The sequence below is a fragment of the Cygnus atratus genome, chromosome 23, assembly GCF_013377495.2.
Source record: "Cygnus atratus isolate AKBS03 ecotype Queensland, Australia chromosome 23, CAtr_DNAZoo_HiC_assembly, whole genome shotgun sequence".
Lineage (NCBI taxonomy): Eukaryota > Metazoa > Chordata > Aves > Anseriformes > Anatidae > Cygnus > Cygnus atratus.
The window spans coordinates 5,741,181-5,768,807 of NC_066384.1; the positions used below are offsets into that span (position 1 = coordinate 5,741,181).

At 44.9% G+C, this 27,627-nt stretch overlaps 1 protein-coding gene and 2 non-coding genes across 30 annotated transcripts in view; all 3 read right to left on the reverse strand.

Moving 5' to 3' along the window:
* The window catches only part of PUM1 (pumilio RNA binding family member 1), a 71,821-nt gene that overhangs the window by 3,009 nt on the left and 41,185 nt on the right, over positions 1-27,627 (reverse strand). For 15 of the 28 annotated variants that reach the window (XM_035565095.2, XM_035565106.2, XM_035565105.2 and 12 more), the window contains 12 exons: positions 22,603-22,754; positions 19,298-19,436; positions 17,553-17,696; positions 16,311-16,607; positions 14,279-14,515; positions 8,894-9,161; positions 8,272-8,401; positions 7,378-7,512; positions 5,810-5,947; positions 3,995-4,120; positions 3,049-3,170; positions 1,466-1,658 (listed from right to left, as the gene is read on the reverse strand). In XM_035565095.2, the coding sequence (XP_035420988.1) occupies positions 1,466-1,658; positions 3,049-3,170; positions 3,995-4,120; positions 5,810-5,947; positions 7,378-7,512; positions 8,272-8,401; positions 8,894-9,161; positions 14,279-14,515; positions 16,311-16,607; positions 17,553-17,696; positions 19,298-19,436; positions 22,603-22,754 (2,081 nt within the window). The remainder of the gene's footprint in view (positions 1-1,465; positions 1,659-3,048; positions 3,171-3,994; positions 4,121-5,809; positions 5,948-7,377; positions 7,513-8,271; positions 8,402-8,893; positions 9,162-14,278; positions 14,516-16,310; positions 16,608-17,552; positions 17,697-19,297; positions 19,437-22,602; positions 22,755-27,627) is intronic. The other 13 variants (XM_035565101.2, XM_035565100.2, XM_035565099.2 and 10 more) reach the window with 1 other exon arrangement.
* On the reverse strand, positions 1,023-1,108 carry LOC118257330 (small nucleolar RNA SNORD103/SNORD85). Its single transcript, XR_004781522.1, has one exon. It is a non-coding gene; the product is annotated as a small nucleolar RNA SNORD103/SNORD85 (small nucleolar RNA).
* Positions 24,347-24,427, reverse strand: LOC118257326 (small nucleolar RNA SNORD103/SNORD85). The gene has a single exon (XR_004781518.1). It is a non-coding gene; the product is annotated as a small nucleolar RNA SNORD103/SNORD85 (small nucleolar RNA).

The window sequence follows — 27,627 nt, forward strand, 5'->3', positions numbered from 1 at the left end:
ACATCGCATTCCCAAGAAGGTCAGGCTGCTTCGCTGAGGTTACGGAACAGAGAACTTCCCAAGTCCAACAGTACTCTCTTTGTTCATCTTCATTTCTAAGCTTTTTTTTTTTTTTTTAAATGACAGAACTGATTGTTAAGAGTATTTTTATTTAGAAAAAAGTGCTGTTAAAAGCGCAATGCAAACTGCTTGTTTGCACTAAGAGCAGTTTTTACAATCCCAAACCAACAGGCAATGCACTCAGTTTTCCCAGGCTTTCATTCAGCTGGGTAACGTAGCTAACATCTTCACATTCAGCCAGTCTTATTCAGCTGTCATCCTACTTCTATTTTTGACAGCCACACTGATAACCTAATTAGCATTTTATTCAAAAGACTCCGCTTGACAAGAACAGGAATGTGTCGGTAAAGATTTTAAGCGTATGTACACACATCTCACAGATTAGCAGAGCTACAGGTCATTTTGCCCCAGTGAGACTGTACACTTTTATTTATTTTTCTTCTGGACTAATACAGGCTTTGGTTTAAAATGACTACCCTGGATGACTCCTACACCTAAGAACTAGCCTACTTGAAGATTATTTCAATTGCATGCTTGTTGTTTATAAAGCAGGAAAATGAAGACATCACCTGATGTTTACAGCCTCCCGCCCTTGGGGAGCAGCCCTATAAGCCCTGGAAGGCAGGACTGGCAGCAACGCTTACTGAATTCCCAAACGTCTTCATTTTTGACAAATAGGAAGTCCTGAAACTGTTACACACTCCAACACTGCAGCATAATGCTAATCCCTGGAAGTCTCTCATCAAAAACGTATCCAAACCCGAGAAACACGGGACTTGATTAATGACCCCGGGCTCAGCAGCTACAGGAGCACCACGCGTGCCCCATTAGCACGATGCGAACGGCTAACCCGACTTTCCTGATCAGCACTGCAGAGCTGGGACATGAAGTGACAGGCAGAGCCTGGCAGCCCTTCGAAAGGCAACCAGCAGTTCTGCGTTAGTGCTTGAGGTGCTCCCAGGTCTGGCTCAGCTCCGCTGAGTACATAACACTTCTCTCATTAGCAAATGCTGTTCTCAGAGAGGGCAAGTGTGTCATCATCACCAGACTTTCAAAAGGCACCTCGCCAGGCACCAAACTGGTGGCACTGCTACAGGAGACGTCTTAGCATTCTTTTTGTATCATCACTCACTATGCCACGAGTGCAGAACTGGGTTACTAGGTCAGAGAAGATTGCTAGAAGCAACCAGCTAGTTTTAAGTCCGAACGGCATCTCATTATTTCATATAATATGAATATATTCCTACTACTACTTTCCTGCAACTTTGAAATACCTGGGTTGTTAGGAAGTTCTAAAGGCACAAACAATTATCTCAGCCTTCAGTTTCTCCCTGCAACCAGTGTGCCAGTGCCACTTTCTACAGCTCAAGCCCTGTATCCTTATCAATCGACGGCAGCTGCTTACCTTGTGCATGACAATCTTGCGCTGAGCTGGCTCTGCCACATCGATCATCTTCTGTACCACGTAGTTGGCATACTGATCTTTCATCATGGTGTATAAGGCACTGTGAGGGCCATCATTCATAGTGCACACCTCATCGATCAACATGGCACGCTCCGTACGGGAGGCATGGGTAACGCATTTCTCCACAACGTTGCTGTAACAATAAAAGGACAAGCGGTGAGCACGCAACATCCCCACCGGGCTTTTGGTTCCACCCCAAGGAGATCTCCTCAAGCTTCTAAGGAGGGCAGACCATTTGGGAAAGACGTATGTGCTGGTGCAGAAGTTGAGTAATGTGAAACAAACAGTCCGAGGACCTCAGGATCTGAGTGGGAATTTGGGTAGAGGACCAATTCAGGTTTTATTTCACCCAAATTTGTCTGTCTCTACAGTGACGCTGTAGTGGAGATCAATGTCTGTTCTCACAGCACGCCCATTAGAGAAGCAGATGCGCTGCTCTTTGTTTGGCTTTCTCAGTAGTGGAGCTCGGCAGGAACAGAGGTCCAAGGTTATAACAACACGGAAATACGATTCAGGAATGAAAGAACTTAGCAAAGAACTTCCCAAATTCCTGAATATATTAGATGACTAGTCTCTGCTCTCCGGAGAGCAGAGTTAAATAGGATATACGAAAGAGAAAAGAGTTTTGCTAGCCTTATCTGCTGCAACCCCTGAATCATAAAATCACAAAGTGATTTGCCGCAACTAGCGCTCAGCTCGGGGGACATCATACACTAATTAACACTCCATCTGGAAAGATGGTTAGAAAAAAGAGCAAGGCAAGTCAGGGAGAAAGAGGCTGAAATAGCAGCATTCAGACTGCACTCTTCTAATTCTTGTTAATGTTATACTTCCCTTGTGTCCGTAAGTATTAAAGCACTATGTTACCCAACGCAAAGAGGGAGGTATATTACGCCTTTGAAGACATCAGTCTTCATGTTCAAATGGATAGAAACACACACGAAAGGAATTCACAAATGTGGGAAGCATTACTTAGTTTTTACATCCATTAAGGTACCTGAATTTTGCTTCTACCCAAGACTAGCTCTGCAGCACCTGGTCTAACATCCTCAGACTGCTTCAGCTTCCCTACGAGGATATCCTCAGGCATGTATCTCAGAAAGGACCACAAGGCGTTGCGTAAGAAAAGCAGGATGAAAAAACTCTTGCTACAATGATTTCCTAAGCTCCCTTGTGGCTTGACACAACCTTCCAGAGGTACTGAAACGCTCTTAAAATGTTATCATCCAAGGGATAGTGACCACTTAAAAAAACAAAACACACACCACACAAACTGATGGTCAAGTTCAGGAGCCTGAGTTGAACTGCTCTTTCACCTCTTCATCCTCCTTCATTACAAGTAAAACTTACCTTGCAGGTCGCTCATCCCAGTTTTTAAACAGTTATAAATAGCATTCTGCTGTTAAACAGAAAGTTATTTATCAACTCCTTTCACCTACCTACACCCCACCTCTAACTTTTGCAACTCTAGCACACGTCCATACTCCCACGGGGCATGGAGACTTTAAGAAACAAATTCATACCTAGCAAATTTATGTTGACTCAACACGAGCACGTTGCCTCTAATTTCTGCTACAATCTTGCTCTTATCCTCAGGCCGACCATGTTCTAGTACATGCTGGATAACATAGTTCCCATACTGATCCTGTTTGAGAGACAGCAGAAGCGTGTGACAAAATCTGGACAGGAACCATTAATACCAAGCTAGTTCCCAATGTGTGTTAATTAAGTCTTACAAACTTGGACTAAACATTAATTAAAACATCTACTGTTTAAATCATACAAATACTTTATACTTCTACAGAAACATGCACCCTAGATTTTCACCAGGAGGTAAAATACTACATCTTTGTCCTGATTATAAAGCTCAAAACAGTTTCCTTTAACATGAAATGCCAATACTCTGCTCGTTTCAATTTTTCTTTGTTCTAGCTACAAGATACTGTTCTTATCTATGTTCATATTCTAAAAGTGTCTCTATTCAGACCATGAGCTACATGTTTTTTCACTCTAATACCAGAGGCAGGCCTTGGATGCCTCACCTCCATGCCCAAGCTCTTCCCACTATCCACATGCAACGTATGAGCACACAGGACAGGTTTGTTTGATGTTAGATCCACCATGCCCCAATGCATGAACCCTAAAGAAAAAAAGGGTTCTCAGAAGGACTGCAAAGAAGAGGAAAGGCAGGCAGGAAGGGATGTGCATAAAAACACATTTTAAGAACCCCTTCTGAACAGGATCCAACTCCAACTTTGATACCTGCTGGATATTTGCACGTAGCCAGAACAATTGGTGACAATGAGTTTCTTGCCTGCCATGTTCCCTTCCATCCCTCCTCAGGAACGGAATTCCTACGTTCACACAGCCCCAGCAACACCACAGCTGCAGTCCCAAATGTGCTGTTAGCTTTCCTAATACAAAGCAGCAACCACAAATCTCACAGCCCCCACATCCCCTCAGACTGACCTGCACAAGCTGCTCAGTGTGTTGGTGCAGTTCCTCCAAGATGGGAAGAGTCTGCTCAGGAAGACAGTGCTCCAGGATCCTCTGAATCACACGACAGCCATATGGATGTGTAGACAACGCAAAAACCTGCGTTCAAAGGGACAGGCAAGCACAGGCAGCAACACATCTGTTAGTCTTTGTGGGTCCTGAAAACCTTTCTGAATTAAATGAACGCGCGGCGGTTTTTCCTGGGCACGGTAGGGAATGCCAGCTCCAGAACTCTGCGTGCAGCACCGCAGCTCCACATAACGTAAACCGAAGCTGGATACGTCTCGCTGCCCCAGGACTGCCTGGGTGACCCCAGGCACATCACGTCCCTACCCGTGCTTCAGCTTCTCCATCATGAAACAGGAACACAAGCAGTAAAGTGTCTTGATTAATATAAAGAACACTTGGACAGCCAAGCGTTATTGGAAGCGGTGTTAAAACAGTTTCAGAGGAATAAATCCAGCACACGGTTTGCCGGTTACCTAATTATAGCTATGTAATGAAAATACAGTATGAAACGGAAAGGTTAAAAATGCTCAGACAAGGATTTTCCTCAAGTACCCAGATTTGTTTAAAAGCCTTAACTGTGCTTAGCAGAAGTGACAACAAGGAATCTTCTTGCTCATTTCTAGAGGATTATCAAATCTGTCGGTAAGAACACCTTATTCGTTTTATTATTGCTGCGCAATTTTCTTTCTAAAGCATGAAGTCCTATCTGCTTGCTTAAAATAAATTAAAAAAAACATAGCAAATCCAAGCACTGAACTCAAATAGACAGTCTACAAATTTTTAATAACCATTTTGAATAAACCGTGCAGGAAAACAGGACTTTTAAGTGTAATTAACCACCAAAAAATATTCTTGAGGTGATAAGTTTAATCTTGCACATGAAAGTTCAGATGAAACTGGGCCAGCCAAAGAAATTGCAGTGCCATAAGCCAAGTTCCCAGATGTATTTCTGCCTTGCCTAACTCCCTCCTCGAAGGTCCAGAACTAAAGGTTAGCCAGCAGATTTGCTGAGCAAGTTTCCAGCCAGAGCCCTGCGTGTTTTGACACAGCCAAGCAAGTCCACACTACCACAGCTGTTCCAGGAGCAGCTAAACTAATAAAGCCTGGTTCCTGCTACAATAACCCCAGGCTATCCTCACAGCCCTGTGGCAAAATCCTCAGTACTTCAAAGTCCCCCACCAAAGCCAATTAAGCTGAAGCTGGAAACACCCGGAACAGCACTTCTGTAATGGAAGGCAAGCCAACTACAACCAGAATAAAGGCAGCTACACATTAATACCCAGAACATCAATTCACGAGGGAAAACCAAGAAAGAAAAAAAGAAAAATGGAATAAAACAAGTAACTGCCCTTTGCTAGATGAAACTCTTGTTTTGCCCCTGGTCTGGGACTCTTGGGAAACAGCAGCCTGATAATCCACCCTCACAGAGAGGATCTTAATGAAAATTTACTACACCCACCACACAACACTCTGCTCACCACCTTTACTATGAGGGTGGATTAATAACAGACTTGTTTTTCCCCCATCAAAAATATTAGATGTTCCAGGAGAACAGATTTTTGCAAGGCTGCTTTGCTGTGATACACCTGCATGAAAATGACAAGCAGACACGTGATCAAACAGTTCCTAGGCTCACTCACACTGCTGCATAACACTTTCACCCAATGCTTGCTAAAATTTAAATTCCCAAAGATTTGAATGAGTTACGGTCACTATTGTGCTATTCAAAGCAACATAAGAACACAAAGGATGAGACTGAGATCTTGGTTAAGAACTTACCTGCCCCTTAAATGCATCAATGATGAACTGCAGGGACTGAGGCTGCACGCACTCGATACACTTCTGCACCACGTGGTTACCGTTCTGGTCTTTCACACACTTCAGGACATGGCCGTCCAACTCCCGTACCATCTCATTCTATTAGGAGGAGAGAAAGGCAAACAGAAAGCACCACCAGGACTCACGGCTGACAAATGCAAAGCTTTCACTGCTACACGTGGTAAAAGAACACGAAAGGCATGAAGGATGCACCGATGTATTTGGGTTATCTCAGTGAAGCTTTCCAGTGGCTGAGAGCTGAGATGAAGCCTGCTGTGCTACAGAAACCATCTAGAAAAATAGTATTACAAGAAGATGAAACACTTACTTCATTCACTTTAAGAGGACACCCTTGTGCAAATATTAAATTTAAGATTTTTTCCCCCAATACACGACTTTTCTTTGCATCCCTCATTCCCTCGTCTGCTGCCCTCATAAAGAAAGAAATCTGAGATGTCCAAACTTCACAAACTTCCCAGATATCAGCTTCACACCACTCAAATGGAGTCAGCACTGGGATAAAAACTTGCTGGTATTTTACAAATGCAGGCTAATATTACACGGTAATTAAGGAAATGGAGCAGCGAAGTTGTAGATATGACTAATGTAACAAACACACAGGCTGAAAGCTTCACAACCAGAAAAGGGCGGATGGCACTTCAGTAATTTAACAACACTACGGAACTGGACAACTGACTTTTTCTACTGCTACAAAAACGGGCATTTTAGGAACACAGAACACTCGCAAGACAGCTTTCTAGAAGAAGACATCAGCAAATCCTTGGACCAGCAGTGCCACAGTTTGTGCCGCCACACTTTCACTGTTACCCAAAGCCACAGGTATTGCTAAGGCAATAGGTGAGCTCGGGCTCGACCTGAAGGCAACACGCATTTCTAAATCCCGTTTCAGCTTTTTAACGTAATAACCCACATTAAGTTTCTTCTATTGTGATTCCTAACGCCTTTATTAGCTAGCTTGCGTAGCATATTTTTCATCTTAATTCATTGCTAATGAGATCCTAGAGGAACAGCTTTATTAATGAGCTTTCACTAGAATTTAGGCTATTCTCCACCTTTCCCTATGCCAGGCCTGGCTCAGCAGGAACCAGGGGCTCCTCATTCTCCTCGGTCTGTGGGAAAGCAGAATATTGACCCACATATCAAAACAGCAATATCTCAGTGAATAATAACGGTAGAACGCTGACACTGCTTACTTCAAGGGATTTAAAATATCTCCTTATTCACTATTATTCACAATTTCCCCCTCAGCCAGCCTACATAACCTGACTGGAGGGAATTAACAGAGAACCGGCACCATTAAGTGTTCAGTGGGACAAAGAGATGACAACAAGACCCAAGAACAACACCACACACTTACCAACCACAAGAAACACAACAAACATACCATAAATCAAACCAAATGAACACCAGCCACAAACAAGAACAAGAGTAACAGAAGTTTGCAGTCCAGGTCACCAAACAGCAAGGAACATTAAACATCAAGAAGAAAAGTTAAAATTGAAACTTACAATTACCTGCTGGTCTGGGGGAATAAACTCAAGGGCCTTCTGGATCACCCTACAGCCGTACATCTGCAAAGCCAGGGACAGAACATGCCCACGGATACGTTCTGCCAAGGCCAACTTCTGCTCCAGGCTGCCGAACTGGAAAGATTAAAACCAATCACTACAGACACAAAACCCTCACGTGGCCAAGCAGCACAGCAGCCCTCCCGTCCTGTCATGCCAAAGTGTTAAACAAGAAACACTCTACCTACTGAAAAAGACACCAGCCACAGCTCAACGGATCTCAAGAGGCACAAGAGAGATGTCTGTTCTGTCTCTGACATGCCTGACACGTTTGAAACAAATTCCAGAGTCAAAGGTGCTACAACCAGCAGGGTGAGGTGCCAGTTTGCTAATGCGGCAACCCCTGAGATTGGCGCTTGCTAGGAAGTTATTGGATTCAAAATAAGTAAATAACCAAGGCTTAGTGTAGAAGGAACAGACCAGTTTCAAGAAAGAGATGGATGTCTGCTCACCTTCCTTGTACAGAAATACACATTTTCTTTCAGTGAATGCTGTTGGTTGTGTTTCTAAATACATGAGTACTGACAGCTCAGCACAGCATCCTTGGAAAGGGGAAAATGAAGTCATCTTGGCTCTAAATCTCCTGGATACACTGTTATTTATTCCTATACCTTTTGCACCTCTCAAAGCAAGGATTTACTCGTCAGAAGAATTTCTGAGTCCCTCATTTCAGTCACCCCACCAGGAATGATGCAGCAGCATGTGGGGATGAGATGACATCAGCGCTGACAGACATCCATCCTCTTAGCCAAACGGCAAGGCTTCTAAGAGCTCATACCGTGCCTCAGGACAGCAGGAAGAATAGTTGTTGCAAAGAAGGGAATGAAGACTTACTTCAAAGAACTTCTGGATAACATAATTTCCAAATACATCCACCATCAACTGATAAGCTGCCTGGAGGATCTCGTTGAACACAAGCTGGCGTTCTGCTGGGGTAGCACGCTCCAGTTTCAGCTGAATAAACCTGAAAAATAAGGTTGGTATGATGCCACTGGCACACGTGCCCTCAAAGCACTGATCAAGACAACTCCATTCACAAGGCTCCCACACTGAGCTCTTGCAGAGCAGAGATCTTTAAATCACAGGTGCCCTGTATCACAGGGATCTGAAATCTTGGGTGGTGGCAGTCACGAGACCTATGTCTACGTGTCATCTGTATCCCAAAATCTTAAGCAAAGCAAATAACAGGGTAATACAGCAAGGTCTTGCAACCAGGCAAATTTTGAAGCAAGCAAGCCTATCTTTGGAGAGGGGAGTCATGCTACCAGGACTTGTCCCCAGCCTATAAAAAGGAAGGTCTGAGTGTTACACTACTTGGCTTTGTCTCTTCACACCCCCTTTCCCTCTTTACACCTCCTTTTCCTTTGCTTCAGGACGTGACACAAACTGCCAGCTATGCCAAATCAAAGAGCAGCTGTCCCAAAAGCTCCCCACAGCGCAACGTTTTCAATCCCACCTGGATCCATGCTGATCCTGGGAGAACTCCATGATGTGCCCAGCAATCTCCCTCAGCTGTAAGTTGGGGTACCGGTTATTGCGGAAGTCTTCGAGCAGCCTGCTCCGGCCAGAGGGCATAACGTCAGACATCCCATAGCGCAAGCGAGACGAAGGGAACAGCGTACTGCTGGGGCTGAAGAGGCTGGAGGCACTGCTTGCGCTGCGGTACTTGGCTTCAGCTCCAGGAGCAGCAGAGATGTAGCGGCCACTGCCGTTCGTGAGCCCTCCTGCAAGTCATAAAAAAAAGGGGGGGTTCAAGAGATGAAATAAAGCGGCCAAGGAAGTAGTTTACAAGAAGCACGCACAACCTCTGCGTGCCGTTTTACTTCCAATTACTCTTCTTCCACCGAGATGGGTTGAGCTAAAGATTTCAGCACGGAACAGGCTGTAACAATTGCTGTTCCTCGCTCTGTGTTCAAAGTGCCTAAAACTGACAAGTGTCAATCCCACTGCTTGGATCTTTTTGCTAACTTGAAGTTTCTAACTGCTTTATCCCCCACCCTCCCTCACACAGCCTACCCTTCACTGCTGTGCGAAGGAATGAGTTGAACAGAAGTGCACTGGTCGTGGGGACAGAATTCAGATGAAATCAGACGACAAAAAGGCAGCAAGAAGCAAGAACAAAAACTTTAGAGATTAAAGAAAATCACTATTCAGTACAAGTAAAAAAAAAATAAAAGCAATGAAGACCACAAAAAAAAAATCCTGTGCTTTCACATTGCCCTAAAGATTTTCATCCATATTGAGAGCACTTTGTTACCCAGTGATACGGATGGGGAATATTCATATAGTCAGCAGACTGAGTGTTGATAGGAACCAGCTAAACCTTTACATGCCGTTTCCCTGCCCACGATTTCTAAGCGTGCAGCAGCAGTACGGCACAGGACTCTTCCTTTTCTCGCAGGGCTCGGGATCCCTCTGCTGGCCAAAGGCCGCAAGCTACTTGGGCGAGCGGGATTTTTCCCAAGAGGAACCGAGTTTGCCCCAGAAAAATATTCTTCTGGCCTGGGGACCTGCCACCTGACAGACCAACAAGAGGCAGCAAGGGCAAGTCGCCTGAAAAAGTCCACAAGGAATCTTTGCCAAGGAAGAGAAGGAAGACCTCCAAGGCAAAGGGCTGTAGGTCTGTCCACAAGAACAGACCTCCTCCTGGCAGCCATGCGAATGGCAGGGTCAAAAAAGGATTTAAAAATTTTTAAAAAGGAGTGAACTGCATTCCTCCGCCAGCAATGCCTCGAGGAAGCCTGCACGCAGGAAGCGCTAGGTGAGAACTAAGTATCTGATAAGGGGCTAATTAAGTTTCCCTGTCTCTGAGCTGGGCAAGCATGTTCTGACGTCTCCCGAGCTGGTGCCAAACCTCGGCTTTCTCAAGGAGAAAGCGACCGGAGAACTTCCTCTTCCCCTCCTCCTTGGGCTGCCTTGCCAACGGCGTGGCCATCGGTTCCTCCACCTGCCTTCCTCTTTGAGCCAGGGCTCTGAAGTGACGCAAATTCCTTGCTGCTGGGAGGCCCGGGATACCCAAGGTAACACGGAATCAGCAACAAGCCGAGCCGTGGGCTACTGGCGTCCTGCACTGCATCCAAAGCACTCGGAGTTAGCATTTGTTTTTCAGAAGCCTGGAGCAGGTGAGAGTCACGGCACTGACACGCTAAAACCAAAAGCTGTATCCTGACCAGCTCCTGCAAACGGCTGTGAAAGGCAAGGGTTCAGCACCCCGTTACCATCTACGCCGCGTGTCTGAATTCAGAGGGAAAGCCTCACCGGCACAGACGAAACCTTCGCGGTCAGACGTTTGCCAAGTAAGGACTTCAGATCGTTTTGGAGATCCCAATTCAGGCACTGAAGTTCTGTCTCCTCCTGATGGAGATGCTGACCGAAGGTCTCCCCGTAAGGGTCACTGCCATACTGGGAATTAGAGACTGGGGGGCGGGCAGGGTTCATAACAAAGCAAGTGCTTCTGAAACCCATCTGTCACCACCCAAGGGCAGAAATCCCAGAGAAGCTCAGGCTCCTCTATGCCAACTGGAAGTGCGAGGAGATGGGCAAAGGAGGCTCACGTGATTTTACCAGCTACTACAGAGAAACAGCTCCTCTTCAAGAGCAGCATGCACAGGCTGGAAGCAGCGCTGCTGAGGCTTGTGGGGCCACTAAGCTAGAACAGAGGGACAAAATCCCAAAGAACAGAGATGCCCCCTGCAAGATGTTGGCACTGACGGTTTCTCCTGTGTCCTCAGCCACAGCAAACCTCCAAAGCAGGTCCGCAGCTGCCTGCAGCCATCCTCCTGGGCATGCTACCACCAGGCCGCCCATGCTGAGCACCGCCCCCCCCTCTGACAGCAAGCCAGGACACGGGGCTGTGCAGTGACAGCTGTGGCACGGTCGTCTCTGAACAGACTGACAGGGGAAGACCGGATTGTCTTCAAAGTGTCCGGGATACATAAGGAGAAATCTTTATCTGGGGAGCGCGATGTGCACAGACTTTATCCCAGGACTCCAATGCAGAGGAGATGCTCGGAGTCCCGCTGCGGCCCTAACAACTGTTTCCTATTTTCAAACGCTAAGTCATCTTCCCAGTGCTTGCTGGGACGCTTAAGACAGACGTTAAATTAAAAGAACTACTGATTTCAGGGAAAAAATGACAACAGAAGGATGAGTCAAAAAAATAAAACACACAGGGGAAGAAACACAAAAGCTGCTTTGCTTCCTAAGCAGCCTAGGAAAGACAGAGCACTTCCTAAGCAAGCTTCCACTGGACATTTGCAGGACCCTCGAACTGCTCAGAAACATGGGAGTTGCCTGCGCGCACAGGGGCAGAGCGGTGGAAAACAGGAAGACAAAGAGACAGCTCTAAGACGGCCGGCAGAGAAGAGGGCCGGGCCGCCCTGCAGCTCAGCACCAGGCAGGTCCCACCGGGAAGCGCAGGAGCCAGCAGCCCCTGGGGCACCCCCGGCGTCCCCTGCCCGTGCCACCCACTGCCCCTGGTCGTCAGCGACAGAACTGCTGCTGGGACTGACTACGTGAACTGATGGGAGCTGTAACCTGGCCAAAAATAAATGTTATAATTCATTTTATTAAAATAATGTACGTGGTATTTCTGAATTTTGATCGGTACCAGGAAAGAAGAGGGGCCCTGCTGCCCTCAGAGCCCCTAAGCGCGTACTTACCGACAGCTGTTTTATCTTAGCTGCACGTGGTGCACACACCTTTGAGCTTAAAGCATGCATTTAGCTCAGCCTTCCTCCTCCAGCAGTTCTTCTCACAAGAACTGGCTGCACGGCTATTTCAGGTACTTGCAATTGCCCAGCCATTTCACAAGGTCACTTTACAACACCAGAAAACACCTAACGCGACACACACACACCGTTTTTCACAGCTAAGAGCCTTCAGAAAGCCAGAGGAGCAGGAGCTGAATCGTTACTACTGCCACACAGCACACAAGCCCAACAAACGATCGACTTTCACATCCATGAGACACGACAAAGGCAAATCCACGGCTTACATGGCATTTAGTTGTACATCCGCTGATGGCGAGCGGGATTTAACGCCAACTTATCTCACTGTGTAACCCTGAAATCAAAAGGGCTCCCCTACGTCGTCTCCCCCCACGACACAGCGCTAGGACTGTTCTAAACCTGGCTGCCCTCATTTCCCTTCCTGCAAACACCACATTTGCGTGTTCCCATCTGTCCTTTCATTTTTAGATACTCAGAAACTCTCCTCAGCCTCCATCACCAACGACTTTTGGTATCACTCCAAGACAAAAGAGGAGCCTGCCTCAAACTTCTTGTAAGGAAGAAGTAGTGCCTGTGCTGTTTTTATAGCATTAAAACTTACTTTAAAACCAAAGGAAATGGTGATCACATTCACCGCTATAACATGTCTTATGCTACGGGTGAAAGATAACCTTAATAAAATGAACTTTCACAGATTTCCAGGTAAAAACCACACAGAGCTATGAGCTCTCTCTCGCAATAGCTCCCAAGCATGAAGTCAGCCAGAGAGGACCCGTGGCTACAAGGAGAGGAGCATTTTGTCAAACCGGGAAGACCCGCGCTCACTGCTCTGGGGCACAGGCCATTTCTGTAAGTGGGAACTCTCCTTTCTTCCCAGTGTTTGTTCTTGGAACAGATTAACCTTTCTCTGATCCAGTTTTTAAGATTCATTCTTTTGTTTGCCTGCAGGGGCAACAGACTTTTCCTAGTGCCAGAATCTGAATCTGGTTAGTCTTCGGCATTAATTTATTGTAGCTATTTAACTGTCAGCTTAAGGACTGTACAGCTGCATAAATAAAGCTAAAAGCCCTTCAAATTCTATTAAAGCTCTGAACAAAAAGAGATGGTAAATCTAAAACTGATCTCAAAAATCGTATTTATTACTATTTCATGCAAACTTTTAGCCAGCATCAACACTGAACACATACGCTTGTGGTAAACAAATATATCTGATGAGTAATGGCGTGTGTATGCATCTAGAAAGCGTTCTGATAACCCAACTCCAGACTGATGCTCGACAAAAAGTAATTTTTTAAACAAATGCTAAATTATTTGGTGCAAAGGCAAAGAATAACCCATCTTTTTTGTTTATGAGGCCCTGGAATGAACACTTCAGGAAGCTCAGATGAGCACTGCTTTATTATTTAATATATCCTTTATTTATTCCGAAAGACTTACTTGATTGTATATAGGAGGTTCTGGACCAACTGAAATTTCAAACGGAAGATGTCACTTGCATAAAGTAATGTACCTTACCAAAATTAAGAAAGCCTCTGCCATGCACTAGGGTGCTTTTGATACGGGCACACTGATAGGAATTTCTCAAAAGCAAACTCACAAAATCCTCAGCTAAAACTTGAGTATCGCTCCTGATAATGTTACCTATTTTGGCTAAAAGAAACTGTATCCTAAGCTCGTTAATTACTGAATGCTTAATGGATAATTCAAAACATGTGACAAGTTTAAGCATCAGCCCTACGTATCTATTCAACCCAAGGATAACAAGCAACTGGAGCTGGTACTGAGATATATGCAAAAAAAAAATGTTTTTAAAGCACTTGTAAGTGTTATCCTGAATTTAGAGACGAGGAAACAAGCGGGCAGTGCGTGTACCTTCCTGTCCGACAGCTCAGCTACTCAGAGGCACCGACGCCTAACGCAGGTACTACAGCTCCTGCTTCAGTGTTTCACCTACTTCTGCAAAATCAGGGAACCTCTCGCAGGACTAAGCGCAGCGACCAGACCACAAGCATCTCACCCACCCAGCAGCGGGGGTGTTCGTGTCTCCGCCCGACAGGAGAGCAGACCAGCAGCAACGTGCCGTGCTGGGACAGCGGCCCTGGGGCTCTTACCCAGGTTTAGACTTGAAGAAGATCCATGTGAGGATAAGGAAGGTGGTGGAGTCTGAGAGTGGCCAGGTCCTTGGCTGGGCAGAGGCATACCCACAGGTCCAGGAGACGAGGAAAACCCAAGGCCATTATAAAAACTGTGTCCTATGGGTGTCAAACTGCTGGATGTCCTCTTGTACAGGTCACTGCTCCCTGTGAGGGAGTCTCGGCGGGAGCCGCTGCCAGTGTTGGAGTTAGCAACTGGAAGGAGGACAAGAGCAGAAGTGAGTGAAGACAACAAGGTGCCCGAGACAACCGGAGAGCTGGAGAGGCGTGCAAAACAGGCAAACACAGACCGGCGCCTATTAACAACGCCACTGCACCAGGCTGTTGTTCTCCTACAGGTGGGGTATGTGCCCATACAAAATGCATTTATTAAAGTCATGTTTGCTAATGATCAAGCAGAAATTGATTTAAATAATTAGCTTGAATCCTGTCTGTCTTGTATGGTTTAAGAGTTTTCATACTGAGAGAACACTTCCAGAAAACCAGCCCCGAAAACCTAAAAGCCAAAAGATCAAGACGACACAATCTACCTAAAGGAAGCGACAGAACGAGAAACAACAGCGAGCGTTTTGGCTTTGGGCACAACCACTTGCATTTTGCTTCTGAACCCTCAGAAGAAAGGTTTGTGTACTTCAAAGGGCTTCTTCCCTACACATATCACTTAGTACAACATAAGGTAGTACATCTCCCTGCAAGCAGTGCCTCACACCTATCCTTTGGCCGTTAGAGCTCAAACAAATCCAACACGAGATTTTGTCTATTTATGTTTAAGATCACGTACAGTTTCTTGTATGTTTACTTGGAATCCTTATTCTCACCTTTCACTGTATTAAAAAAGAGCTGAAGAGTCATTTCTTTTTTACTCATTTGCATCAAGCTTTATTGAGATGGTAATCAGAATTCAAGTTAAACACAAAACTCACATTTTTGAAGAGTTTACTTGCTAGCCAAATAAAAACCTCTTTAAAAACACTGTCTACTTGAGGAAAAAAGTCATTTTTGCATTAAAATCTGGTTTAATAAATACTGGAATTGATAACTATTTTAATGAATTAATCTTTTTTTTTTTCACGACTGTAAATGATTTCTAGAAGCAACAGCCTCACACTTTATTCATGGATTGAGGGAAAACCAGTTTGTGCATCTTGGCTTTGGGCAAACTAGCCATTGAATTAATCAGTTGAATAAACTGGAATGGAAGTAGTGAATACCATATTTACTTGATCCAAGATGGTTCACGTTTTCAGGCTGGGATTAAGAAAAATATATAGAATAAATTTATTTAAAATTGTGACTTGATGCAGTGACACTGTCTCTTTTCTGATGGACCAGGTTCAAAAGACATGTTTTAACTTGCCCTTCAGATGGATGAAAGCAGGAAAGTTCAGGACATAATTACTACCTCTAAGACTAAGCAGCAATTAAAACAATTGTGCTACTTGAAGGAAGAAAAAAAAAAGGAAAAAATCCAACCCATAGACATCTTTCTGGGTTGGTTTTATTCTGAAAAATCTGTCTCCAACTGGCTAACAAACAAATCAGAACAAATCTGAACAAAGAAATGATGTGTATAATATTTCTTGCAACCACAAAAAGTGACTGGTTTTTGGGTGTATGACAGAAATAATGACCAGAGCAAAGCATAGAAACCACCTCAAATAAAAAAACGTCTTTAGATGACAAAAAGCAAGTTACTTAGCCATTACTCTGAGGTAAGAGCTAGCACACAGACAGTTACCCCTCCAGAGCCCATTCCTGTCAGTCCAGTATCTCCACCGAGCGCATGCAAGTAAAGGCAAGGCAACCCAAGGCTGTTTAACAACTTCATCTGTAGCTACAAGGGGATGTCTGATAATGCACCAAACGCATACAGCAAAGGAATGAACTTGCCACGTTACCTCTACCATATTAGCTACTAGAAGTTTCAGCAGACTGGACTGCCCATTTTTAAAGCCAAAGCAGTTCCCTGTGAAGAAGCTGCAGCTCCTACCTGCTGTTCCAAAGCCTCCCAGCGCCGACCCCAGCGTGGCACCGAGAGAGCTGCTGCTCCCAAACCCCAGGGAGGTGTTGGCAGGCTGGGCAGAGCCCTGAGAAAAGAGGGAGCTGCTCTGGGAATTGCTGCTGAGAGAGTTGTTGCCATAAAATGAGCTGGAGGCCAGGTTGTTGGTAGGCTGCTGCTGAGGCTGGGGCTGAGGCTGCTGCGTTCCCAGAGGGCGAAATGGTCCGTTTGTTGTTCCTGCCAGGCCACCAGCTGCACCATTGGCCGAAGCTGCAGCTGCTGCAACTGCTGTAGAGAAAGTAACAGCAAGCAGAGTTTGAAAAATATGTTTCTGTATCCATTTTGGAAGTTAAACCTCAGCAGGATCCTTTTATTTCCCATAGATTTTTTTCTTCCCCCTCAGCAAGAAAACTTCCCTTTCACATCAAAAATCTGTAAACATCTCTGAACTTTACACCTATGCTCCACAAGTCCTGCACAGAGACACCAAACAACAACAGTGCAAAGCTATTACTGCTGTTGGTATTATTACAGCTACATAGATCAAAAAAAGTTCCCTTTCTCCTAAAAACTGAGATTCAAATCAATTCAGCCACACACACAGTAATATCTAATCAAGAAACAAGTTTTGAAATAATCAGAATTGTCCTTTGGTGCATGAAACCCAATCCTGCAATGTTAAGGACATCAAAACCAAATACTTTTGTTTTCCAGCCAGTTCTAAAGAAAAAGCAAAATAAGAGCTACAAGGAAACAATTAAAAAGCCCGTTTCATAATCTGTTACCAGCACTGGCAAGGACTGCTTACACACACAGATTCCTGCTGAAAAATTCCTTTTAAAGCCTTGAACTCCCAAAAGAACCCTAATAAAATCCAACACAACTCATGGCAAAGACCACGCACATAACATTTTATGCAAGTAAGGTGATCATCTGGGAGTTCCACACGGGCTAAAGCCTTTCATTATGTGGGAAACTGGATGCCAGCAGACCAATTTAAATAACTGTCACGAAACCCTGCAAAATAACACAGTTTAAGCTATGCTACCTCTCAGGGGGATTTCTTGAGGCTCAGCCCACAGTGAGTCCAGAGGAAGTTCTCAGCAACAATCCCTGCATTGGATCTCAGTGAGGGCAAGTGAATCATCATCGCCAGCAGAGCGCGGGGGGTTCGCTCCCGCTCCCCGCAGGTCGAGGCAGGAGCGATTTTCACCTGGCCGGACTGGGACTCACCTGCTTGCGCTGCAGAGGAGCTGATGATGACCGGCGCGGGGGCCACGAGACGCACGGGGGCCCCCAGGCCATTCCTGGCTCCTGCGTTCACTACGAGAGCACCCGTTTGGTCGTAGTACGCGGCAGGAGCCAGCACCGGGTAACCTGGGGGAAGGCACAGCACAGAGCTCAGTAACAAGCGGCACAGCACGCATCTACCATCTAACAGTGACTGTTTAGAAGCATTTTTAAAGGAAGATCACAACAGATAAAGAGAAAGAACAAGAGTTTTGATTCTTGTTAAGCACGATTGTTTAATGAACAGTTATATCCTGTATTATTCCACAACCTTCATACCTCCATTTCTACCTTAGTAAGTCTTTCGGTTAGGGAAAATTTTTTCCCCTGAAACCACTACACTAACATTATCCTCTGTGTAAATTCAGTTATCCAGAGAAAAAAAAAGTCTTAAAATACTACAGCACTATTTCTTTCCCCTGACAAGTACAGCCTGTGCTGGCACTTGTCACATATGTGAACACACCGCACTTCCAACTCTCCCACTGTATGTTGGAGTGGCTCTGTGTGCACGCGTGCAAACAAGACACCAAACTTATCTAAGGTGCGTTTTTTGAAGATACCTATTTATAATAAAGCAACCTTCAATATTTATGAATACTCTTAAATATGCTGGTAACACACACAGCAGCAGACTTTCTATAGAGTACAACTATTAATTTAGGTACCCAGCTACAGATTACATATAAACTTTCTTATAGTTTAAAAAAAAAACATTCGTGAAAAAATGACATTCCCCTAAGTGAGGTCACAAAGCAGAAATTGTTCTGTGAATACTTGTTCTGAAACTACAGCCCCCAGCACCCCAGTAATGCAGATCTAAGAAAATTCACAGATTACTTGAAAGCACATATGCTACTACTGGCTTTGTAACTTAACGTGGCAACATTCTTCCTAAACCATAAAAAAAAAAAACCAACCATGAAGCAACTATATGACACTTCTAGAGGGGAGATCTGAGGCCAAAATCATCCTGTTTGATTGCATTTGACCAACAGGACATACTTGCACATTATTCAAAAAATACTTACGTATGCCCTCGGTCATTACAACCACATTCTGTGTAACCGATGTCTTAGCATTTGTACAGCCTCATGGATCAGAGCTAAGGCTTATATGCCAGCTTCTCTCTTGCAGAACAATAAATTATAACAAACCCCTGCCTTTGTCTCTTTCTCTTTTCTTTTTTTAAGCCACTCATATTTGTCTGGAAGAAATTACGAAGGGGAAGTCCTTATTCTGTTAAAGTCGAACACCCGACAGGGCTGGAGAGACAAGGCTAATGAACAGCACTAAGGTGTCTCGGCGGTCTTAAAATAAAGATCACATAAGCTAGGATGAGCCACAGAAAAACCTGAACACAACTTTCAACAGGAGCCATCAATTCTTTTGGGTAGGCAAGCAGCTAATGCGCCAGTACAGCAATCCAGTTGATAACATTCGTTTCATCTGTGGCACGGGGACCTGAACCCTGCTTTAACTTAACTGCGGCACAGGTAGTTCTGCTCCCATCTAACAGCCTCTCCAAAACGCCTCGGATACCCACAGATTAAAACCTACAAATACTGTAATAAAAACAAAACACTGCTGAGCGCCAGGCAAACATGACACCATGCAGAGACTCAAAATGTAATTTTCTCGGATCTCGCTGGGCACTGGAGAAGTCACAGCCCCCTCGGGCTCCCTACCTGGCATCCCTGCTGCCAGCCCTTGGCCAAAGGCAAGGGCAGAGTTGACGGCTGCAGCAGCCACCAGCGGATCGGTCTGCTGTCCCTGCTGGTTCTGATTTGGGGTCAAAGGACGCTGGCTGGCTCCTCCACGGAGAACCTGGAGAAAACAGAGAAAAATCAGCCTGTTTAGTTCGAGCCCCAGGAGTAAGCCACGATAACCAGGCACTTGCAGAACACCAGCAGCAACCTACTTAAAGTCCTTGCACGCAGCAGCAGCAATGTCACAACTAGTAACCCCTTCCCTTTACTTGGAAAAAACCTGCCTTCTCCATCAAAACGTTTTAACATTATCACCGTGGGTAACTGCATAGGAACCGATTTAAGTAACACACCCTTTTTCAGGCTTCCTGAGCATAAGCTGGAAAAGCTTCATCTTCTGACCTTCTTCATTTCTTGACATACCTCCAACACTCATCCTCTGTCAGAAGCGTCTGCGAGCCTCTGCCCCATTACAGATAACATTCGGTCTCTGCCAGAAAAGCTCCGCTGAAAGCCCACTTGAGCAGAAACCTTAAAAGCCTGACTTCGGAGCTGTGGGCTGGTGACACGAGGTGACATGGGTTTTTCCAGCCACCATAGAGAACGGTGACCCAGTGACACGACACTTACTCACTGGAAATAATGACCAGAGATCACACACTGTCTTTGTGTATGTAGCTCTTGTGGTTGAAGCACATGTTGCTCTCAGAAGGGAAGATGGCAAACTGACCTTTCCTGTAATTACCTGCGACAGGCTTTGTTTGCAAAAGCCTTTTACTCAGTGGTGATGCAAGAGTCTGCACCCACTTGCGAGGTCAGCTTATTAAAAAAGCTGTCCTTTGGTACTCAGCACGTCTTGTTGCAAAAATTAACATCACGCGTGTTACCAGATAAAGTTATTAAAAGGAAAAATTACTCTGTGCACAGAGGCTGGGAGAGGATACTGAAGCTAATAGATTTGGAGACATCCCAGAGTCAGCTCTCGCTGCCAAAGCCTGAACGTGAACTCTTAACCTGGGAGAATTCCTAGGCTGGAAACGAGCTGCAGCTCTCGGTAGGCAGGCACAGCGCACGGGCACCCTGCAGAACGCGTGTGATGGACGACGTGCTGCAGAAGTGACACGCTGGCATTTTTATAAATACACCCCCCTGTGCACGATGTCGTAAGCATCACAAATCGACTGTCCATAATCATCATTCTAGGTTTCTAAAACATGTGCCTCAGCACTTCTTTGAAGAATCCCATCCAAAAATACCCACTTATCTTCTTATAGAGGGAAGGCCTGCATTAAAAACAACACACACAATCCCCACTCACGCCTGCTCTGTGGCTATGAAGTAATGAAAAATATCATGAAGGCTACTGATGACTGTTATGTATCGTTTTAATAGCTTAAGCCTTTGCAGAAGCTCTCTTAGCACATACCTATTTAAAGGGGAAAGGCCCCCAGTCTGAATGCCAAAGCATAAATGTGCCACACTCTTAACTCCATTTACCTGGGTGCACGGATGTGTGCAGAAGGGCTGCTCAATGCGCTCCTGTCAGTGACCTGCCAGGTGGGGAGGTTTGATGATTAACTTTGTCAGGAGCAAAGTGTTCTCCTTCTGGTCACTGGTCCAGAATCATTGGTGTGAAAACATCACTGCTTTTATTAGCTGAAAAGGCCTCATAATACTACACAACTGCTTTTTTGCTTTATTTTTTTTTCTTTTGAAGCAGAAGCTAATAAATGCAGTTACCAATTGCTATCTTCTCCAAGGGCTGAAATCTCCAAAGTACAAGCGCCAGAAACGAAGGCTCTGCGTTACTACGAAGCAGTCTCCTCGCTTTCCGGTCGGATAATGAATCCATTTTGTTTCCAAGCAGGAACTACCGTGGGACAGCAGCTGATAACACTGTGTAAAGCCAGCTCCAGGAGGCCCAGTGCTTTAACCAAACACCAGCCAGCTGGGCAGCAGAGGCAGCCAAGTAACAGGAGCCCCGTCCAGCTCCTGACACCTGCCCTGCAGACCCTCCTTTGGCGTGAAAGGGGAGAAGTGGAATATATCTGAGCGCGTCTAATGGGAGCACAGCCCAACGCAACGACAGTACAGTGCCTCTAATTCTTTAGCACTTGGGTTGACTACAAAGCTTTAGTAACAGTAATTACACTTTTACCATTGATTTAGTGTGAAAGTTTGGGGGTTTTTAGTGCCAATATAAACAGCGACTTGACTTTTTTTTTTGGGGGGGGGGGGTGGTCCTCTGGGGACCCAGGAGTTGGACTCGATGATTCTTGCAGGTCCCTTCCAACTGAGATATTCCATGATTCCATAGTTCTATGATTTACACTCCCATACAGTTCTCTTTTATTAAAGAGTAATTCAGCTTTTCATATTTATATATACAACTGTTCTGTATTCTCACAGCAGTCTCATTTTCCACCTTTTCCTCCAGAAGTTGCTAAATTCATGTGTCATCTGCAGAGTTACAACTATGATTAAATACCAGACATTTAAAATGCTTATTTTACTTAACTGAAATTAAGATTTACTCGGTAAAAATTAGGATTTACCTAGGTTGATTTTTCTAGTTCAGAACAAAAATGGACAAGAAATTACAAAAACGTGTTCTTTTACTCTTCTGTTGGAAAATATACAAGCTGTGTAAGCCAATATCCTGTCACTGCCAAAAGATTAAGACAGAACAGTTGGATGGTGCAAACCCCACCAACCACACCATTCATAAAGCATATAAGCAGGAGTGTCCCCTCATCAGCTCCCAGCATGAGCCCTTCATTGCCTGTTTTTGTGAAATGTAAATGCCATTTAAACAACACACACCTACCTCAATACTCAACTCTAACATACTTATAGGGTAACAACGGATCACACACAAAAAATCCTTAATTTTGTCCTTTTGGGTGTTAAATTCGATTTTTGTGTGACTAAAGCATAACAGCTGTAGGCTTAGCCTTATAAAAATAGCAAGTTCAGTGTTTTCTTTTCACACAACTTTTGTTTCCAAGTCCTCGCACAGATACCAAACTAATTCATTTTGCTGTTATTTTGACCCTTATAAATCTAGTCTTGAAGGAAGAAGCATCATCCTGAAGATGAGAGCACACCACCTACTGACAGCTAGTATTTGACGTGCATTTTCATCCTCTCCAGGGCCTTCAAAATGAAAACCGATTGTACGGTGATGATTTCTGCTTGCACACCAACGGCATACGTTTACACCACCGTGTCTGCCAATAAATGGCTGTGAATGTCTTCACGTGCAAAAGCATCCAAGCACTTACCTGTTGCTGGCCCTGCTGGGTCTGCTGAGTGGTCTGCTGATTTGCTGAATTAGTTGCAGCGGCAGCTGCAGCAGCTTGCTGCTGGAAGAGACTGGCAGGATAAACTCCCCAGGGCGTAACTCCATAGTACTGGTGAGGGACAACCGCGGGGCCTAAAACGCCAAGGGAATCAGTGAGCTTCTGTAGTGTCACAACCGTCACACAGCAAACGGTCACCAGAAATACCTGCACATCATGCTTGGTTTAACAAATCCTATTTCAAGGCAATCTGCTTTAAATCCTTTGCAAATACGAAGGCATTCTGCCATTTGTATAATTCATTTTAAGAAAGCTTACAAGTCAGACCTGAAATTTCAGCTTTGCTCACTTTTACCTTATCGGATGAAGTCCAATTCTGCTGCCAGTGATCCTGCTGAAATTCCACATTTTTATTGTTGAACCCTAATTATATAGTGAAGCACCAAAACTTTTTTTTAACCTCTAACAAGAAAGAGAAGGAAACTTGTTTAAGCACAACAGAGACATGCAAGTCTCTCCTGATCTCAGCTGACACTCACGGCTCAATAACATCGATCATTAGATCTCCAAGAAATAAATTTAAAAAAAATCCCTCTTTGTAGCCAGATAGCATCAATTCACAAGTGTCTAAAATGTCATTCTTCTAGCCACCAAGTCCTACCTTGCATTCACAAATAGCCATAAAAGAGCCCAGAAGATCCTGTATCTTTCCACCTTGAACTGCTGGCTACATTTAAGAGACTTTAAAAAAATAATAATAATAATCTTGGAAAACAGAGAAAACGTAAAACACGATGAATCTTCAAAAGTTATCAAGCCTCAGGACATTGTACACTTAATTTTGTGATAATAAAACAGCAGAACATATCCTTAAACAATTCTGGCTGGTGAAGAACTGCGTAACATGGCAGAAGAAACGAGTCCTTGGCGCTGAACAGCGAGGTCCCTCCCACCAAATAACACCTATGCGAATCGAATAATATTTTTAATATGCCTGTTCTGTATCTTTTGGAAAGGTCAGCAGAAGAGCAGAAGTATTTCCTCAGCTTTTCAAGCGCAACACCTATCCCATGAGCTGTGTAGCTTCTTTCCCCACAGTAAAAGCACCTTACAGCAGGGGAGCCTTTTTAAGGTAGTGCCACATGTTCAACACTGTAGATAAACAAGTATTTAGTGAATTTGAACCACGCTCGTTCTTAGATGAAGTAAAAAACTATTTTAAGAGAGTTAGCAATAGAGTTCTAAGTCATTTCAGTATGACTGTTAGTTGTGTCTCACAAGTCACTACGACACCACGAAGGAGAACAGATTTAACCCCAACAGCCCTGCCCTTCTTGACCTGAGCAGCTCTAGACACGTAGTTAATCGATGGATTATAACCTGCTTGTATTCAGATAACATAGATCAGATGCCAAACACTAGGGTTTCGAGGGAAAACAGTTCTAAGTGCTCCATTACATGCAGGCAACTGGTTTGCCTTTGTCCTTGGGCTAGTGGGAAGTTGCTGTGATATATTTTACCTAAGCAAAATTTGGGCAGCTCTCTGGGTTATTTTAATCTCGGTTTTAATTACCAAGCAAGCATCGTCTAGATTATTTTTTTTTCCTCCTAGTTAGAGATTGCTCATCAGATCTGCAAAAGCCTTGGGTGTTTAAAAGGAGAGGAGACAAATCCTTTGAAGTCTGCAGGTAGCTAGGCTTAAAAGAGCTGCAGGTATTCCTGCAAGTCTGGCTCAGCCGAGAACTCGGTGAGGCTCTCATTACTGAACAACGTTCTCAGTGAGGGCAAGTGTGTCATCATCGCCAGACCTACAAAAACACGGAGTGTTTCTTTACTTCAGGAGATGTTACACCTGCTTTTACACTTATTAACGATACACATACACACAGGAGAAAATAAAAGCCATTCAGTGCCTTTGCAATCAAACTTTCCCACTACTGCGTCTCACTTACTGGCCACAGATACCCACAAACATTCCTTCCAGGAAACACCAGGAAAACCGTATGTAAGTGTGTTCGGGGCAGTTTTTCCCCTTTTACTCTCAGCCTCCCCGCTCCAGTCGCTTTAAGCAGAAGCCATACCTGCTCTCTGCAGAACTGCACCAGACGTGCCAGGCTTCCTGCCCCGGGTAAGGACCCAGCGAGCACCCGGCTACAGAGCCTCAGGTGTCCCATGTCTGAAAACGCGAGGCTGCAAACAGCAACTTCATCAGATATTTACAGCTTGTGGGCTGATGGCTTCAGAACTAACAGTAGGGCAACCGCGGACATCCAAGGAGCGGTGTCTTTTTAGGGAGGAAGGGAGGAACAGCTCAACTCCAAGGCTCTGGTGCAGCCCCATGCAAACCCTCTGGGGCCAGCACTGATCCGGACCAGGAGAGGCACCCTTGCACGACCCCGTGCCCAAGGCAGCTGGGGAAGAGCCAGCTGCACGTGCTCCCCAAAGCCCGCTCCCAGGCGGTATGTGCATGCAACCATACCCGTTACCAGCTCCAGGCTGGCTCTGCAAGGGACACAGCTCAGCACCAAGTGAACGAGGCTTCCAAGAAACCCAAGCTTGAGAAGCCCGGCCCGGACACATCCGAACAGACTCTACCTTCAGTCTAGGAGCACTGTTTTTCCTGCGTGCAGGTTATTCCAGCATCCGCTTTTCTACAAAGAACAGAAACGCTTTTCTACCTGTAACAAATCGCCTCAGAAGGAATCAACATTTCCCAACTTAGAGGGAAAATCTAAAGGCGAAATTTCTTTTTTGTTGTCGACATCTCTCTCAAGTGACAGAAGGCAATTTCACAACACTTCCTAAAGACAGCAGCATCTTCCCCAAAGTTTAAACTCACAAGCTATTCTCCTAGGTCTAGGAAGCCCTTCCCTCTATTCAAATTTGCTCTTCTTTTAAGCGCTGCTATTGTTGAGAAGAAAAGAGTGTTATCACAGGGCTGACAGCCTTACAATCATGAAAAAGCTGCCATAATGATCGAATCTTAATTGGCAGAATCATCTCTGCCATAAAACACACTAAAGTTTCCCCTCCACTCTTAAGAGAAACTGTGAACAATAGGCTACCGACAACTCCAAACTCATTTCTTCCATCTCATTAACTTCTCCAAGTCTTCCCAATTTAATGCTCCCATACAAATCAGGACGGCCGTCTGCCGACAGACTTGTAACTCTGAACAGCTAACTAGTTCCACCCCCCTGCAGTGCATCACTCACTCCTATTAGAGAAAAGGCTTTCCAAACTGCTCTGAGTCTAGACAGAAAAGGTGCCTTCACTAAAACAAACACCACCCAGAAGCAAAGCTTGTTGCGTTGCCATTTTTAGCCGAGTCCCAAGCCCTACAAGGCCGACCAAGTAACTCACATCTCTCGGTGCTGTAATGCTGTGAGCACATCGCAGTGCGTGACACACTTTCGCTTTGTTTTCGAGAGCCATAAAGTTAAAAAATTATTCAAGTCGAGACTCTCCTGCCAGCTTTTTGGGAAGCTTTAGATATCCTGGGGGGGATCTCCTAGTTCAGATTTATAAGGCCTCTGTCAGAGATTCAGGCATTTGCAGCTTCAACACTGCTGAGAAAAGGGTGGGAGGGAAAAGGGGGGCGCTGAGAACACGCTTGCCATTTCCTAGAAATCCAGCAGCAGTTACACGTGGTCTTTCTATAAAATCAAGACACTGACCTCCTGCTCCGCTGAACTTCAGGGTACTGCTTAAGAACAAACACCAGCTTTAGGCACATTAAGGTGACACAAAAAGGCCACCCAGAATCCTCTTTTTATAATACTTACTTACAAAGTGCTCCACAGCACTCTTCTGACTGTAACTGGCCCTGGTATCATTCCAGCACGCTCTTCCCCACCAAGACCTGCCTACAGTTACCACAATGAGTTCAGGTCATTCATTCATTGTTACGCTTTCTTCATCACATGATGATTTGTTGACTCCTGGACTGTTGGAAATATCCTTGTACTCTAGCTCTTGGCTTTCCTCCATTTAATCACAGCATCATCTGTTTGCCCACAACATGTTGTTACCTACACTTATCTTTCACTGTTATTATGCAATCAGCATACAAAATTCACAACAGCCAAAGAAGTCCAAAGCTCACATCTTTGCATTACAAACTCGATTCTTCACATACTTCCCTGTGATCTATTAAAAATGCCACACAAGCAAGTAGCACTTGCTAAAATCCCATTTCAGAGCTTGACCTGATACTGGCCCCAAAGCTTAGAAGCCCAGCAGCGCTTACCTAACAGCTGCTAAAGCTGTAGGGAGTCACAGCCCAAACCTACAATGCTGTTTGACAGAGTGCTATGCTCGTGTTCACCCAAGGCTTCACGGTTCCCTTTTGGCACGAGCTATCTCACAGCAGAAGAGATTTGCAACGAGCATGCAAGCTACATGTATGTAAGTGGAATGCGGCAACGGTGTGCAGCCTTCACTAAAAGATAACCACTGCTCCGAACTAAGCAGCTTCTATTTAAAACCAAGAAGGCTTCCACTCCAGGTGGCACAAGGAAAGCGAGGCATGATTATAAAAATACTCTTCTGAAAGTACATTCTTCTTTTGTCCTCACCGCTAAGGCCAGAACTTTGTGGCATATGCAGTAGAAGTTCAACGTGCAATGTGTTCTTCACACTGTCTGATAAGCTGTTTTACCGAGCTGTCATCTCGAGATACAACAACTTTGGCTATGACAGTTGGAAAGAATTTGGAAACTGATACTTGAGCGTTTGGGAGAAAGATCCTGCACAAAGACTAGAACCACCATCTTTGCCTGCCATCTGGAAGGCTACATATTCATCGTGTAAGCCTCACAGCAGACACGGGATGTTTTCACCTACAGAATCTAAAAAGCATACATTTTTAAGAGGCAGCTAGCAAAGGGAAAAGATATCATTTGCAGGATACACTGCGGTAAATCAAGCTAAGCAGCAACAAGATACAATATTCCTGGCAGGAAAACACATCCTCCATCTTTATAGCATTTAAAAGTGTATTTACAA